We start from the raw sequence: 17423 nt of genomic DNA, 5'->3' as shown, positions 1-17423 counted from the left end.
TTGTGTTTCTGAGATGTTTGCTACCATAACCAACACAGAGGACTGAATCAGAAACTTTTGGATACAAAAACAAGATTTGCAAATGAAGCTATTGAGTATGGGTCTGATAGGAAGCAGAATTTAATAGACAATGTAACCTGAAAGAAGGAATATTTAAAAGCATTTTCAACAGTAATTAGGAACATAAATTCTGTAATATTGGCTCTTAGAAACATATGCCAGAATCAAACATAAATCTAATAAAAAATAAAGAACTGTTGCTGATTATATATTAGAATTCCTGTATTAATACATATTTATGTTATATAACTTAAATGTAAACATAAATGTAACTGGTCCTGTCAGTTCAAGAATATCATTATTTATGGAACTTTATGCAATCCTTGGAAACAAATATTAAAATGTTTAGAAAAGAGTTAGATGTATTATTCATTAGGAAAACGATCGTAGAATCATTAAGGTTGGAAGAGATCTTCAAGATCATCTGGTCTAACCATCCTCCTACTACCAATATCATCCACTAAACCACGTCCCTAAGCACGACGTCCAACCTTTCCTTGAACACCCCCAGGGATGGTGATGCCACCACCTCCCTGGGCAACCCGTTCCAATGCCTGACTACTCTTTCTGGGAAGAATTGTCTCCTAATTTCCAACCTAAACCTCCCCTGGCACAACTTGAGGCCATTCCCTCTAGTCCTATTGCTGATTACCTGCGAGAAGAGGCTGACCCCCAGCTCCCCACACCTTCCTTTCAAGTAGCTGTAGAGAGCAATGAGGTCTTCCCTTAGCCTCCTCTTCTCCAGACTAAACAACCCCAGCTCCATCAGCAGTTCCTCATAAGACTTGTGCTCCAGATCCCTCACTAGTTTTCTTGTCCTTCTCTGGACACGCTCCAGGGCCTCGATGTCCTTCTTGTACTGAGGGGCCCAAGGCTGAACACAGTACTCAAGGTGCAGCCTCATCAGAGCAGAGTACAGGAGGATGATTAACCTCCCTGGTCCTACTGGCTACACTATTCTTGATACAAGCCAGGATGCCACTGGCATTCTTAGCCCTGGGGCACACTGCTGGCTCATGTTCAGGTGACCTTAGACCAACACCCCCAGATCCTTTTCCTCTGCCCAACTTTCCAGCCACTCTGCCCCAAGCCTGTAGCGCCGCATGGGGTTGTTGTGACCAAAGTGCAGGGCGCTGCACTTAGACATGTTGAACCTCATCCCCTTGGCCTCTGCCCATTGATCCAGGACGGACCTGTCCAGGACCCTCTGCAGGACCTTCCTATCCTCCAGCAGATCAACACTTCCCCCTAGCTTGGTGTTGTCCGCAAACTTACTGAAATAACATACACCTTTCTTGAAATCTGACAGTTGAACAAGCTTTCCTGTATGTATGTATGTATTATCTATGCATATTCCCCAACACATTTGAACAAGTAACAGACAGGTGTTCCATCACAAGCATAAATGCAAGAGTTTAGAAATCACTGGGCAACTATGGACCCGAGTATCAGCCTTCTGTTTCATGAAAAAGTGATTAATTTAAATAAGTTTATTATAAAATATTTTAGTATTTTAATTGAAGTATAATTATTTTACATTTGGAGAGAAAGAGAGTGTTCAATTTCCTAATTAAAAATCTACCTTTTTCATTTATCAGTTGTTAGTTCTGAAATGGACTGGAAACATCATTTCTAATTATTTTGACAATATCTAATATTCTGCAGCTTAAGATTTGATTTTACTTTTATGCGGGTGCTCACTCAGTATCTCACTATTTTAACTCTAACAGCAAAAGATTTACATTTAATCTGTATTTCATTTTTCTTCCCAATTAAGTCTTCTAGTGAATGAACTTGAAGGGAAATAATGATTCGTTTTTTTTTGTTGTTGTTGTTGTTGTTTTGTTTGCTTGTTTGTTTTTCCAAAATTATCCTTAAAAACACCAAAATCTAAATACTTTCTGAAATGCTTTGGATAATGAAAGGAAGGAATAATGTGAGGGAAAGGGCTTTGTGGAAAGATTTGCCGTATAAACATTCAGGAAAGGGAATGAGCTCTAAGACTGAGTGATGGAGTTGATAGCAGTAGCTTAAGGCAGAGTTAGAGAAAGCCACTGGGAGTCTGGAGGACCTTACAGAAAGTCAGAGCAGGACGACCGAGGGTATAGACCAGTCAGCTCTTGGAAGTTTTGGACAAAAATCAAGTATGTTAAGTTCAAGAAAGACACCACACTCTAAACTCATTCCGTGACAACAACTCTGCTTTGTAAGAGCTTCTCAAGACAGTAAGGTCTTGCAAGTATTCCAAGGATATTTCAGCACAAAACCACTTCTACAGTCTAAACTGGTCTGTTGCTGGTTGGCACTGTACATGAAAATTGTGAAGTCTGCCTACCACGTTTTACACCATCTTTCCAGAATCTGTCTGTATTAAAGGCTATTTAATATTGAAGCCTTCTAAGAGATTTATATCACAACGTTGAAAACAGAGGTCCACATAACAAAGGTGTAATCTTTAAACTTCTATAGATTTGCTGAGACTTTTTTTTATTATTATTATTATTTTTTAATCAAGGTGTTACTATAAGCACTACAAAATAAACACTGTAAAAAAAATAATTTTCCCAGCAGGTAGTAGACCTGGGTGCTACTCATTACACTGAAGAGAAGAATCTACTGGGAAGCAAGGGGCTTTTAGTTTGGTTTGGTTTGGTTTGCTATCTGTTTTGGTTTTGTTTGCTTTAATGACCACAGAGATTATTTCTGAATTGATAGGAACTGGAACATAAAGCTTTTTGAATGCAATGGGCTAGAAGCTGATTTGTCAAGACTTCATTACCAGTTAGTTAAGCCAGGACAGAGTGACTTCCACAAATACTTACATGATTTATGATTCAGGAATGATCACTTTACAAACATCTTAGGAAAGACTGGAAGAAGTGGCAATATTTAGAGAATTCATATTAAATTTCATATGAAAACTTTCAGAAGCAAACAAAACTAAACAAAAGTGCTTCACTACCGCCATATTTAGATGAGAAAGAATACTTTCCCGCTTAAAAGAACCTCTTCCTATAAATACAGGACGTGCTGAGAAATGAAAGCACGTACACTTTGTTAACTGAGTTCAGCCCATTTTTATTTATGTCACTAGTAAACAATGACATGTAGGCAGCTTTGACTGTTTCATGTCTATAAATCAGCACAGAATATTTCAGTGTAGAATATAAATCTCCTGGTTCTCTTGTGAGCAAGCTTGCAAATCTTGAAAATTTATGAGAGTTTCCATGTATTTTCCAGCTGCTGTATGTATACCACTGAAAACAAGATCTGAGTTTAAGCCAACAGAAAGACTTGTCTTGACCCCCACAGGCTTTGGGTGGTTCTCTTATAGAACATGGGTCTGTATTCAGAGGAATTGGGACCCACTAATGGGAGGGTAAATGTGTCACCCAGCCCTGAACAGCCCACACCAAGGTCTTTATGGTTCTGTTAGACTAACTACAAAAGGACAGTCTTATATTCTTCATATGGTTTGATTTGAAAACTCCAGTAATACAATTCAGTTCAGTTCTTCTCTGATAATGAAATAGTCATGTATGAGATGGGACTCATAACACCCCTCCACGTTGGCAGAACTGACCTCACTCAGTTGACAAATGTTTGCCACCAGTACCAAAAAATAGCAAGTGTTCTGACACTAGTGAGTATGTTGAAAAAAATCCACTTCTACTGAATGTTACACGGCTGCCAGCAGACAAAACGTGAAGTATTTTGGGGAAATTATACAAGTGGGATGATGCTGAAAGCTGTGTGGCTTTTATGGACTTCATAATGTGATCTGCCTAAGTGGATGTGATGGGGATCCACATCCAACATTCAGTTTTAATTCTACACGCATCTCTGTATTTTCTTAATTCTGCTGTAAACTCACTATGAACTATCCCTACTTTTATGCTAGGGACCCTCCTTTATTTTTTTCCCCATTACTAGACATGTCCCTCAACTTCCTTCTTTCTTTGAATTTATTAGTCTGTTTTTATTATCAACTCTACAGTGCCTATCAGTGCCTCACAAGACTTCTCTTTCCCACCTGACTTGTAGCCCTTGGCATAATCCCTCCATTTCAGTCTGACATGTCTTTCTCAATACCCAGCTATCAGACTGCATTTAGTATGAACTGGATAAAACTCCTGATATTTTCCTGAGGCCTTGTTTCATCTCACTTATTCTAGTAGTTGATACTAACATAATATTCATATTGCTGGACCTATAGTCCATTTTACCCCCCTGAGTCCTTGCATCTAAACAGTTATTACCCAAATATGATTTTCAATGATCTGATCTTGTCTTATAGACAGCACATCTGGAACTCCCAATTAGAGTCCTGTCATATAATGCTTTGTTACCCCTTACTTTTAATTTGCTTCCTCCATACTTGTAACAATATGATGCAAACATTATTTTTCTTTCTCAAGCCTCCATTTAAATCAGAGCCTAGTACTTGGAGAGAGCTAATCCCAGAAGGCAGATTGATGTTGACACTTGGTGTTTTGTTCTGCTCTCCAGCAACTCTGAAGAAAGGTGAGTATCTACCAAAATTTCCCGTAGAGCTAAACAGTAATGGATCACAAGGCAATTTACTGCTCTTGGTTGTATTCTTGGGGGTAGCTGAACCATGGCCTCACCAGCTTCCTATTCCTTTCTGGGCAAGTTGCTCCTGTACTTGGATGATCTCTCTAGCCCTAGTCTGGTCTGGTCTCATGCCTGTTGCAGCACCTACCAGGGTAGTTTTTAGAAGTTTAGACGAGCAAGAAACACAAAGCCACCTACGAGAGAAGCAATTCAGATCTAAGACAGATGGATTTAATTTAAACTGGGACTGAACAATTGGGTTATATTTGAACAGACCCCAATTCTTCACACAGACTGGCTAATTTTTTTGGAATTGCAGCCTTGCAGGGGAATGCTCTATGAAATAGTCCTGAAAGATTTAATAGCTCACTACTTGCATGTCCCTGTCCCAAGAGAGTGGGAGAGATTTCACAAGTATAAACTCCATGGCAATGTAGGAGGGCATGTGTCATTATACTACCAGCAGTCCTGGACAGAGATTAACCAGAGATAGGCAATAGAAAGAAGCAGGCCTGTGTAAAGTGAGTACAATGCTGATCATATATTACATTACTCTGAAATTGAAAAATTACTACTGAAGGTATAACTTGTGGAAGGCTCAATTACCATATGTAATTCCTTTATGGAAATGTAGTCTGTTTGCACACTGCTGGAAACTACAGAACATCTAGTTCATTGTTTCACAGATCTCAATGCACTGCCATGAATGAGCTAAATTAATTTCTCCAAGAGCAAGATGCAGCCTTTAAAAGCACCTCCAGACATTATCCTAATTCGTAGTGCCAAGCAAGCACTTACTGATAACAGCCAAGTTACTTTGCACATAAAGGAAACAACTCAATTTTAAAGCATAATTGATGAAATAACAAGAAAGTGCTTCTAGTATGTTGATTTTAATAAAAACTTCTCTGGATTTACCCATGTGAAACTCAGACTGAATCAGATCTTCTTATCCAGAGATAAGCAAAATTGATGTAATTTATACTATTATTGTTTGTATTTTTATTTTTATTGCCCTTAAATCTAGACTAGAAACGTCTTTGAAAATTGTTTCTGGTTTTAGTTTGTCTCGTTCCTATTAGTATGTTTGGATTAGAAATGTAATCAAGTAAGTAGACAACAGAAAAATTATTTTTAATGCATTTCACCAAAGTAATTAGTTTAAATAAAACATACTTTATTTTAGGTATGTACAATTGGAATTAATCATGTTAATCATGAAGCTGTGAGAATTCTACAGCACATTCACCGCATGTGCTGAATTTAAGAACAAATATAACAACTCTTATAGCAGCAAAAAGGAGTTTTGAGGTATTCCATACTTATACAGCAGGTAAATTCCATCACCTGGAAACTTGTGTGCTGTCTCTCTATAATATCTGGTGTGCTGTCTCTCCATAATACATTCAATAGCCAGGATGTTGTTAAAGATACACAATTGGTTTGAAAGCACCCTCACAAGCTTGCTGATGATACTAAGCTGTGTGGTGAGTTGCATACCTCATAAGGGAGAGCCATTTATGGGCTCTGGACAGGCTGGAAGGGTGGGTGAACAAGAACTGTATGACGTTTAACAGAGACAAGCGCAAGGCCCTGCACCTGGGACACCACCACCAAAGTGCCCAGTACAGATCTATGAGGTCTGTGTGGCTCACAAGGGGAGCAGCCTTGCCAAAAGGGACCCGGGGTCCTGGTGGACAACCAGCTGAACAAGAGCCGGCGGTGGGCCACTGCAGCAATGAAGGCAAATTCAATCCTGCGCTGCATCTGTAGGGGATGCTGCAAATGGAGACCATCCCAGTCTGCTCAGCACTTGTCAGGCCGCACTTGGAGCACTGTGTCCAGTTCTGGTCCCCATAATTCAATAAGGCCAACTGGAGAGGGTTCAAAGGAGGGCCATGAAGATGATCAAAGGGCTGGAGAGCCTGCCCCATGATGTGAGACTGAAGGAGGTAGGTCTTTTCACCCTGGGGAAGAGAAGGCTCTGGGGAACCTCTTCGCAGTGTTCCAGTACTTAAAGGGTGGCTACAAAGAAGAAAGAAGCCCCTTGCTTCACAGTGAGCCACATAGAGAAGACAAGGGGCAGCAGGAATAATTGGATAGGGTGCTGGATAATCTCAGCTAGACTCCCTTTTCCCACAAAAGGCTGGGCTTGATAATCTCTTGAGGCCCCTTCCAAACCGGGTTGTTCTATGATTTTATGAAGATTCTATAATTTAATGAGTAGTTTCTGTTGAGGTAAACTAAGTGATGCCATTTTGTCACTTGCGATTATTAAACTATATGTTGCAGCATTAGGCTTAGCGTAGCCATAGCAATCACAGATAAGGGGCATTGCTATGAGGGAGCTCCAGACCAAAGAGCTTTGTAATATTCCTTAGTAACTTTACATCTAGCTTCTTGTAAAATCCAGTAAATCTTTTTTTAAAATGCAATGCATCTTTACTGAGTTTCAGAATGTATCTAAGGTAGCACAAAATATTTTCAAAGGCAGTGATTTGTTGTCTTAAGGAAAAGGTCTTAACAATCGCAACATTCATAGTATGTCTATAAATAGAAACATGTATATTTTTTTTCACTTCCTTCTGACAGGGCCCATCTAGAATAACAGTTGCTCATGCACTCCCAGAGCTCCCTTGTGTGTAATTCTGCTGCCTTTCCTGTCCTGCTAATGTGTGATAGTGTGGAGGGGATCAGAGAAACTGTCGTCCAATTTCCTCTTCAGATAAAGATATCAGATCTGATACCTGTATAACTTGAAAAAATGTTATTAAATGTTAAAACAAACAAACAAACAAACAAACAATAACAACAACAACAACAAAAAACCTCAAAGCACATTCAGATTTTTCAAAACTACTTCACTTTGGATAACTCACTGTCTGGATTATTTTTCTTAGGTATCTGTGAGACTCTGAAAGTCTGTCCCACCAAACTGCAGCTTATACTGGAAAACCTGGACACAGTGTTTGAAAACCTACCTACTGCCTGCATAACACCTTGTGTTCTTGACAGGCTGTGACTGAGTTCCATATTGTCCATATTGTTGTTTGTGTATTTGCTGTTTTGCTGTGAGGAATAGAGGACATGCAGCTTATTCTTGTGAATTTTAATTTTGCCTGCTCTATAGCACTTGAGGTACTTGCAGAAATATGAGGTAAGAAAGAAGCCTTTTACACTTTAAACAAATCCCACATTGATCTCATATCTAAAGATACAGAGAGCCATGGTAAAAGATTTCAGTCCTCTTCCAACTCTTTTGTGACACAGTTATTCAAGCTATATGGAGCCAATTAGATACTGTGCATGGCAAATGTTCTCTAGCCCATAGAGCTGTGCTGCTCAAAGAAGTCTGTATTAATGGCTTTTGCAGAACTTGGAACATGCTATGGGAATGTTATCCTAGTCAATGAGGGATTCAAGACTTCTTCAGGAATTATTAATGGAAATAGTTGTCCAGAGATTTCCCAAAAGATTTGAAGACTTTTCCCCTCCTCTAATAAAAGAGTTGTTGAAAAACTGCAGACTTTGCAGTGTTCAGACTCAGGGAAATACTCAGCAGATGCTGTTTCTGTCCCAAAGTGAGAAGTACGTGGCTTTTTTTGGCAGCCCCCTGCCTGTGTTGGTGGAGTTCACACAGACTTTCTGAAAGGATGCTCCGAGGTGGAGTGGGCTCCACAGGAAGTGTGCGTCACAGGGGATGACGCACACCAGCCCTGTGAGAGAGCTGAACTTGCCCTGCTGTTCAACGCTTCCTGACAGCGAACACAGGCAGCACTGCTGTGCTGGCTCCCTGAAGAAACACTCGTTTGTTCTTTGGGAAGAAATGAACTGTTCACATTGTTGGTCAAAATTAAAACAGTGCTTCTGCTGAAAGAGTGAAAATGCACCAGCCAGCTGGTATACCCTGAGCACCCTTTCCATACCTCCCCTTAGCTCAGCCAGATCTCTGCACTGCAGCCATTCGAGTGCAAAGCCTTTGGAAGGTATTGATTACAAATGGTTAGCAGAGGAGCTGTTCAGGGAAAGGAGACAGACAGTCTCAGTGGGAGGGAAGGAAAGGCACAGAGGGGGCCCCTGCCCTTAGAACCGGTCAGTCCAGACGGCTTAGTTCTGCCACGCTCTTCCCAGAAGCTTTTTAGCTGGTTCCTCACAGTTGTGACACCAATCTGAATGATTTCTGCTTGCCATCAGATACCCAGAAACCTTCCATATTTCCAGCAATCATGAGTGAGCATTTCTGTCAGATGTTGTACTATGTGATAGGCACATACCCACAAGGTTTCTGCATCATGTGGGATAGACACTTCCAGCAATAGACCCGTGGACAGTCCCTATCATCAGTGTCCTAAATAAATGCCTGGTTTCTCATATCACAGCATGGCCACCTTTGGCCATTTTGGCAGCTCATTCTATTCTGACAATTACTTTAAACATTCTTTAAGTACATTTTAAGGTGAGAGTGTGGAACCACTAAAATATATAGTCCATATTCTGCAGCAATGGATGCCTTGTTGTCTGTTGACGGGGGACCTTCAGATCTAAGAGCACAGATTTCTTCCTATACTGTGCTCTAAAAAATCTCACAGTGTAGAAAATGCTCTAATATTTTTCTTGTCTATGAGACATATCTACACAGCAACACAACTTTTGTTTCACAATGTACATCAAAATAACTCCAGTGAAGTTGAATAGTATAAACATGATCAAGACTGAGATGATTTAAGGCTGAGAGAGCTGAGGCTGTTCAGCTTAAAGAGAAGGCTCTGGGGTGATCTTATTGCAGCTTTTCAACACTTAAAGGGGGCTTATAAAAAAGATGGAGAGCAACTTTTTGCTCAGCTGGATAATGACAAGACAAGGGGGAATGGTTTTAAACTGAAAGAGAGGAGATTTACATTAGAGCTTAGGAGGAAATTTTCCACTCAGAGGGTGGTGAGGCACTGGCACAGGTTGTCCAGAGAGGTTGTGGATGCTCCATCCCTGGAGGTGTTTAAGACCAATTTGGACAAGGCCCATGGCAACCTGATTTAGTGGGAGGTGTCCCTGTCTATGGCAGGGGGGTTGGAACTGGACGGCCTTTAAGGTCCCTTCCAACCTGAGCCATTCTGATTCCATGATTCTATAAAGACTTTCCCCTTTCACGTCATTTTCTTTCATATTTATATGTCAGCTTTATGGACCTCTTTGGCTGGTGGCCAAAATAAAGCTCTTACCACTTGCTCATATGGACATGGCATCTAGTTTGTTTGTTAGTTTGTTTTTCCCACAATTATATTCAAACTTTTTTATTGTTCTTGCATTCTTGCATCATCAGTGTGAAGGAACAGAAAGATACATTATAAAATTTACCTTCCTTGAAATGATCTAGCACTGCTTCTGAAGAGTATCCTGCTCTCATTTAGCCTAATGGACACTACTTGTCAATTTAATCAGCAGAGAAGAAATCAAAGCCTTGTGTTACAACCTGGAAGCCAATGGCTAACCATAATGTATACAGCCTCCCAACAGTTCATGCATGTATAAGAACATACACACAGAGGGAGTAAATTCTTGTGATGATGTTTCCAGACATCATAGCTCATGTTTAAAACCTTCATGCACAAAGGCTGCTTTTGAAAATTTGGCTCAAACTTTCTTTAAAGGAAACAAACAAACAAACAAAAAACAGTAGAACAAACAAAAAAACAACAAAAACTGGATGATCTTGGATTGGGAAAAAAAAAATAATTAAAGTGGCAACACTCGTGACATTTCCCAGCATTGTGGAATTACTGGTGACAGCAGTTCTGCAATGTCCACCTGAGTGTAGGAAAAAATGATGCTTTTATTTCTTATCTTGAAATAGGATTTCCTGCTTTAACTTTTTTTTTTTTTTAGTATTTGTTAATTGTCTTTTTATTTGCATTATGTTATGTAAAAAATAAACTTTTTAAAGGCATTTCATGAGATACAGGGTTAGAGCAAATTTCTACTGAAGGAAGAAGACAAAATGAACAATTTACGAATTCTAGCCTTTTTCGTCTAAAGCTGCACTAGCCACTGAGACTGTACAAGTGTACACTATAATTCTCAGTTTAAGTAGAGAGGATGAGTTCAGAACTGTATCATTTACCAAGAGGAAAATGGCCAACCATATAGTGCAATCTGGTATACATTGTTTCCAAAGCTGCTTACAAATCATACATTTCCAAATGGTTATGTGCTGTCTGCTAGTGGCTCATGTGGTCTGGATTAAAACAAAATTGCCTGCATCTGCATTTTATCAGATCTTTTTGATCTTCTAACATGAAGGTCCAGCAACAAAAAAAAAAAAAAAAAGGGGGGGGGGGGGGAGTTCTGAACTTTTCAGACTGTTATGGAAGAAATAGAGATTGTATATGTAAATACAGTGTGATGTTTTGATTTATTGACATGATTTTTCCAGGCCCAGTTTCCATTACAGTTAAAGACAATAAGAATAAATATTCTTTCATCTCAACACATAAAACTTAACTGTAATATAGAACAGTCTCCAAAAACTCTGGAAATAGAGCAAGTTCTAGCTTTCCCTCCAACTTGTTAGTAATGCTTCTCATTGATTCAAAAGCCATACAGAGTTTCACTGTACCATTAAAAAGATTCTTTTCTTTTTTCTTTCTTTTTTTTTCTTTTTCTTTTTTTATTTTTTTAACATTACTTTCTGCTTTCTTTCACAACAGAGAAACAGTTTGAATTTGCTGAAACCTTTCTGCAGCCCTTGAATTGTGGAGCAATTACCCTGACAGGTAAAAACTTCAATTTTGTCTGTGACATTTTCTGCTTACAGCAGACTTGTAACTTGCTGACAACTCAGTGGAATTATTCTCAAATCTTACTGCTTTAAAGTACTGTTATTGTGTGAGATTACATAAATTAGATTGTAATCAGCTTGAATCTTGCATTTTATGGCCATTGCAGAAAACTGTCAATGGCAGTAATAAGAGTAAGCTATTTTTTTGACTTGGAAAGATCTGGACTGGAATTGTCTATGGCCTTCTAGCCCTGGCACAAATCATTCATATATGCTGTATTGACTGTGGTTCTGGGGCAGTATTGGGGAGGAGGTATGTCCCACCAGGCTGTGCCCTCCCAAGAGCTAGGCATGCTGGTCTTAGTGGCTGTTGATGCCCAGGGAGGCAGTGCTCCATGTTGTCCTGTGTGTGGGTGAGGGAGCATAGCGCCAGCCACCATGCAACCTCCTGTTGAGGTGTTGTTCTCAATGCCTCTGCTGCATTTTTAGGTCATGTTCCCACAGATCATAGTTTTCCTAAGCTTCTGACATGCAGCTCTGAAAAAAAACCAAAAAAAACCAACAAACAAAAAAAAAAAACAGCAAGTGACATATCTCTATACAGTGTAATGAAAAGAAACATGTTTTTGTGTTGTTGCAGTTGTTTGCGTAGGAACAAGCACGGTGACAGCACAGCAAGCCTGTGAAACAAGCCCAGCACAGGACTCAGGGTGTTCTGCCAAAGGTCATAGCCCGAGCGTTCAGAAATGTCAAGTAGGACATGGCAGTCCCTTGATTCCGTAAGCCTCATTTTCATCTCACTTCGCCTGTTTCTTCAGACAGTTTATTAGCTGTGATCCTGCACTGATGGATGGCTTATGACTTAGGGAGGGCAGAGCCAGAAAGAAGAACTTCTCACTCACCTTGCATCATGATCAGAGAAGCTGGCTGCACAACACCATGCTGGACCCACAGTAAAATGCTTCCCCCTGGTTCCTTGTTCATGCTCCAATGGACCAGCAGTAGCACTGTGCAGCTATACATAGCAGTCTGGAATTCACTTCCCAGGCAACCCCTCACACCTTTTCTTTTATACTTTCTCACACGGAGCAGGAATTTCTTTTATGTCCTTATCCTTTTACCAAGACACTATTCACCTGAAACATCTGGCACACTGTGCCTTGTATACCCTGGGGAACTTTGTAGTATCTCCTTTTAATGATTTTTTTTTTTTTTTTAGCAGAAACCCTGGCTAATTAGAAATGAGTTGTTGCTACATCTTAAAGTACTTATTAGCAACTATTGCTTCATTAATATTATTAGTGCTGTTGAATGTGATATCATGATATTATCCTTGCTTCTGCTCATGTGCCAGTTTTATTAAAGAGTTTATTTGCTTTACTGTTATTACTTCCTGTACTAGGAAACCAAACATGGTCTAAAGATGTTAACAATGCATTTAAAGTCACCCATATGTAGCTTGAGGGAATAATTTTTAAAAGTCCATTGAAAGGGTAAGGGTAGTTTCGTACATATTTTTGTTATTTCCCTAGAAGGAAGCAGCTTGATTGCCTGGCTTTATCTACAGCATACACCAATATTTGTTTACACTGGCTGTTTGCCTAAACAGCTCAATTTCCTATATTTCCGACACAAGAATAATCCTAATGATACTCTATAGTGTGCCCCACCGCAGCTTAAGGAACATCTCAATTACTGAGCTCAGCTGGAGGAATTCCAACAAAAATCAATCCGCTCCAAAACGCTCCGGCACGCTCACGCAGCGGCGGTCACGCAGGAAATCCCCTCGCACACGGATCCCACAGCAAGCAGGGGCAGTCCTGCAGCTGGAGCGCAGTGGGGGGGAAGCGCCATTTTGTGCCTCCCCACCTGCGGCCGCCATTGCCCCCACACTGCAGGCCGGGATGACCATGGCAGCCGTGCCTACCGCTGAGCGACCACCGGAACATTTATCAGTGCTGTGGGCCTTGCTGTCTGAAGGGAAGGGTGTCTTTAACACATGAATCATTTTCTCTCTGACAGCAGAAAAGGGCTTTCTACTGAAGGGAGAAGGCCTTGAGTTCAACTACAGGAAAGAAAAAAAGATGAAGGCATGCCCTTGTGGCACAGCAGCACTTACAGGAAAAATGACTTCCCAATGTAATGGTCTGACTGGGACATGGGTATTTAATCTGTTAACTAATATCCCCACACACACCTACCAGCACCCCTCCGTAGCAGAAAGCCTCCTTTTCTCCCTGTGCAGAAGCAGCTCCATGCTTGGTCCACACCCTTCTCAGGGGTCCCGCTGCCTGATGAAGTGAGGCCTGAGCAAGATGTACAGAAAGGCTACCCGGGGATGTCCAGTTTGCTACTTGAACTGCGGAGGTAGGTGTCACCTGTGCAGCTGGGCTTGGACCCAGACTTCCCAGGGAGCGCAACCAGGGGGCTGTCTTTCACTGTGCCGTTTGTCCTGCCCTTTGCAGGGGGTTTCTGCAAGGTGGCCATGGCGAGGGGTCACTGTGAACTGCACCTGGTCTCTCTGCTGGTCACACTTAGCAGAGGGGGACAAGGAGCAGGACACAGGCTTTGCTAGTCCCCCATATCAGAGCTGGTATTGGCATGGAAAAGGCATTAGGACAAAAGGATCAATGTTCAGCTCCATCTGGCACCTCATGAGGAAATAACTGTGGTAGATATGACCCAGGGATTCTCACAGCAGCACAACTGCAGCAGTGGAAAGTTTCTTTTTTGGCGGGTTGCTCTGAGGCTCACAACTGTAGGTGACAAGGTCTGTGCATTCATACCAGGACATTTGGCTGGTGTTGCTGGCTCTTCCAAGAACACCACGTTATGCCTTGTATGTGCTGCTGAGGTTTATTTTCATGAGGATGTGCTGATCAGATACGAAGGGGAGAACATTGCTCATAAATGAAAGGCAGCCTGCAGCCAAAATCCTAATGAGCCACAGCTGGCTGCTGGTCTGAAGGGTTGGTATGTGTACTAATTACATCATGATGAAGCATCCTCACTGACTTGTCACCACACCGCTTTCAGTACAGAGAGTGCAACTAGCCAAGTCTATATATAGGAAAAAATGAGTCTGTTAACAAACTAATTCATCACAATAAAGTCAATTGCAAAAATACAAATGGTTGTCACAAGCTGCAGTTGTCTCCCCCATGAGCTATGGCAGTGACACACAAAACAAGGTCCCCAGTGGTCCTGTTTCTGCCAGCTGTGGTTAAGTGCCAGTTTGCTAACCAAACCTATCTTCCATCCTACCACAGCTTGTCACCTCCAAAGAGCTGGTCTTGCTGCTCCTTTTCTTCTTTTCTCAAACTCATGAAGGGCCTGAAATGCTTAATCTGTTAAAGGCTAAGAAAATGTAATGCAGAAATTCTGACCCTACAAAACTGATAAATGGTGCCAGTTATAATGGAGCACCACCTTCTTCCTAGAAGAATATCTGCCTAGTAAATATCTGCTAGTAAATATCTGGTTTTAGTTATGCCTAGTTAATGTATGTTAAAATTTACAAGGGTTTAAGTGTTTCTCTTGCACTTACACAGGACTAGGGAAGTGACTGTCCTCCTGTACTCAGCACTGGTGAGGACACAGCTTGAATACTGTATTCAGTTTTGGGCCCTTCACTACAAGAAGGACATCGAGGTGCTTGAGCATGTCCAAAGAATGGCAATGAAGCTGGTGAAGGGTCTAGAGATAAGTTGGAATGTCTAAAAAAGACTGGAGAAAAAGATGCTCAGGGGAGCATCTTTATTGCTCTCTACAGCTACCTTAAAATAGACTGTAGCGAGGTGGAGATTGGTCTTGTCTCCCAAGCAACAAGCAATAGGACAAGATGAAATGGCCTCAAGTTGCACCAGGGGAGGTTTACGTTGGATACTAGGAAACATTTCTTCACAGAAAGGGTTGTGAGGCAATGGAACAGGCTGCCCAGGGGAGTGGTTGAGTCACCATCCCTGGAAGTATTCAGAAGATATGTAGATGTGGTGCTTAGGGACATGATTTAGAGGTAGTCGTGGCAGTGCTAGGTTAATGGTTGGACTTGATGATCTTAGAGGTTTTTTCCAACATAAATTATTCCATGATTCTACATCAAAAACTATCTGTGATCACCTTCTGCTTATCTGAATTTTCTACCCATCTCCTAGATCTCATCACTGGTATAAAGTATGGTCATCTTCCAAGAGCTGGCATGTGTTTGTGTGTCTCTGTGACAGGGGCCTTGGAGAAAGCATGATCAAGAAGAGCCTGTGTGTGTGTGATCTGCAGGGAATGAAGATGGACAGGACAGAAGTAAGGCAACTGTGGCAACAGACACAATAGGCTAGCCTCTATATACACCCAGACAGCGTATGTTAACCTCTCCTACAGCCAGAATAATTTAAAAGCAGAAGTTCTCTATGTGCCTACTATAAAAAATGGCATTATTTCTCCTTTTCTTCCTGCAGGGAAATAGGGGGGGGTACAAGACAAAAGAAAATCTTGTGGACTAATATTTCAGAATCTCCACAAGTTCAGGCATATATAGTTACATCTATTAACCAATTGCATCCATTAAAACTGTTACACTAATTACAGCAGTACTTTCAAGACTTTTGGCAATGATAATGGGTAGGAATTTAAGAACATGAAGCGAGGTTTTAATATAATTTTCCAGGACCTCTGGTCCTATAAGTGGGCCTGTCATGCTTATTTTTCATATCCTGACTACAGAAAAGTTGGAAGGGGATAAAATAAATAAATAAATAAATAAAAGTAAGGTTAGAGAACGAGAACAAAGAAGAGCAAGGCTAATGGAGGTAGAAAACAGCAGTTACAAACTGAAGGACTAGAAACAGATAAAATTAAATGAATGAAGCAATTACACAGTACAGAGAAAAGTGCTGAGAGAAAAGCTACTGCTGCAAGAGTGGGGTGGAAGGCTGATTAGAAATTAGAAACAGAGGAGAAGATAAAGTAAGAAGGATAAAAAAGAATGAATGTTGGGAAAGAAGACATGTTGGGAAAGCAAATGTGAAGAAAAAGACCTCATTTATATGATATACCGAATGGACAACAAATATTTAACAGCAAAGTATTCTGCTATTTCATTAGGTCAGAAATGTACATGTAAGTGTGAAAATTAATTTACAACCACAAACAAAGGGTTTCCTGACAATTTGAATTTTTGAATTTGACATTTCACTGTCTACTTTTACCACCTTAAATTTAATAATAATAATAATAATAACATTTTTTCTTGGTTCTTTTTGAAGCTCTTTTTTTTTTTTTTTTTTTTTTAATAAAGTTGCACCTACACATGTAAAGCTGTAATTGAATGTGGTTTTAAAGGTGTGGTATTACAGTTTGACCTCTCTATTAGATCTCTAAAACATTTTCCATAAGTCTACCATCAGCAGAAATGTTACTTTTTAAGACTGGAAACAGGAGTCAAGCAATGGAAAGGTTTATTTTTCAAAAGTTTTTAAGACAAAAGTTCCTGGTACATCTCTCTGCCCTGAAGGGCAACTCCATGTTTACTCAGTAGGACAGTAACTGCTCTGGTTCCCATTTGAAATGTTTAAACTGTTCTTAAAAGCAATTTCTATTTACTTATGTGAAACAGTTGATCACAGTTGAATCTGGTGAGGGTTTTGTCATTGCCCTCTGTGGATTTGGCCCTTGGAGTGGATACAAAGAACAAGGTGAGATGAACTCCCTTTAGACACGAGCTGAACCACGCAGCCAAGCTCCAACAATTTCCAAGAAAAAAAAAAAAAAGTGTTTACAGGTTTATCAGAAAAAGAAGGCAATTTGCTACTTCCTCAGTTCTTTCCCCATATTTCTAAAGATCTTCCTCTCAAATACTGTTAATAGGCTTCAGTAACCTGTGCCTTTCCTGCTGTTCCAGAAATGTCACAGTAATTTGTTGGGCTGTCTCTCTGAACGTTCTGGCAGAAGGCGGGATTGGAGAGGTAGACAATAGCTATGAGAAGCCAAAGGTTAGACCAGAAAGCCTTAGCTGGCTCTA

The 17423-nt window shown here is 40.5% G+C and overlaps 1 protein-coding gene across 1 annotated transcript in view; it reads left to right on the top strand.

Annotated features, from left to right (window-relative positions):
* LOC308186174 (uncharacterized protein) overlaps nt 1-17184 on the top strand; it is a 45081-nt gene extending 27897 nt beyond the window's left edge. Inside the window, exons 2-6 of the mRNA XM_080575194.1 lie at nt 4479-4584; nt 11337-11402; nt 12048-12186; nt 13653-13774; nt 15631-17184. Coding sequence (XP_080431320.1) covers nt 4536-4584; nt 11337-11402; nt 12048-12186; nt 13653-13710 — 312 coding nt within the window. The 5' untranslated portion in view covers nt 4479-4535 and the 3' untranslated portion in view covers nt 13711-13774; nt 15631-17184. The remainder of the gene's footprint in view (nt 1-4478; nt 4585-11336; nt 11403-12047; nt 12187-13652; nt 13775-15630) is intronic.
* The last annotated feature ends 239 nt before the right edge of the window (nt 17185-17423 follow it).

Source organism: Anser brachyrhynchus (genome assembly GCF_964034855.1).
Source record: "Anser brachyrhynchus genome assembly, chromosome: Z".
Lineage (NCBI taxonomy): Eukaryota > Metazoa > Chordata > Aves > Anseriformes > Anatidae > Anser > Anser brachyrhynchus.
Note: the sequence above shows the minus strand (reverse complement) of the source record. Positions and strands in the feature narration are given on the sequence as shown.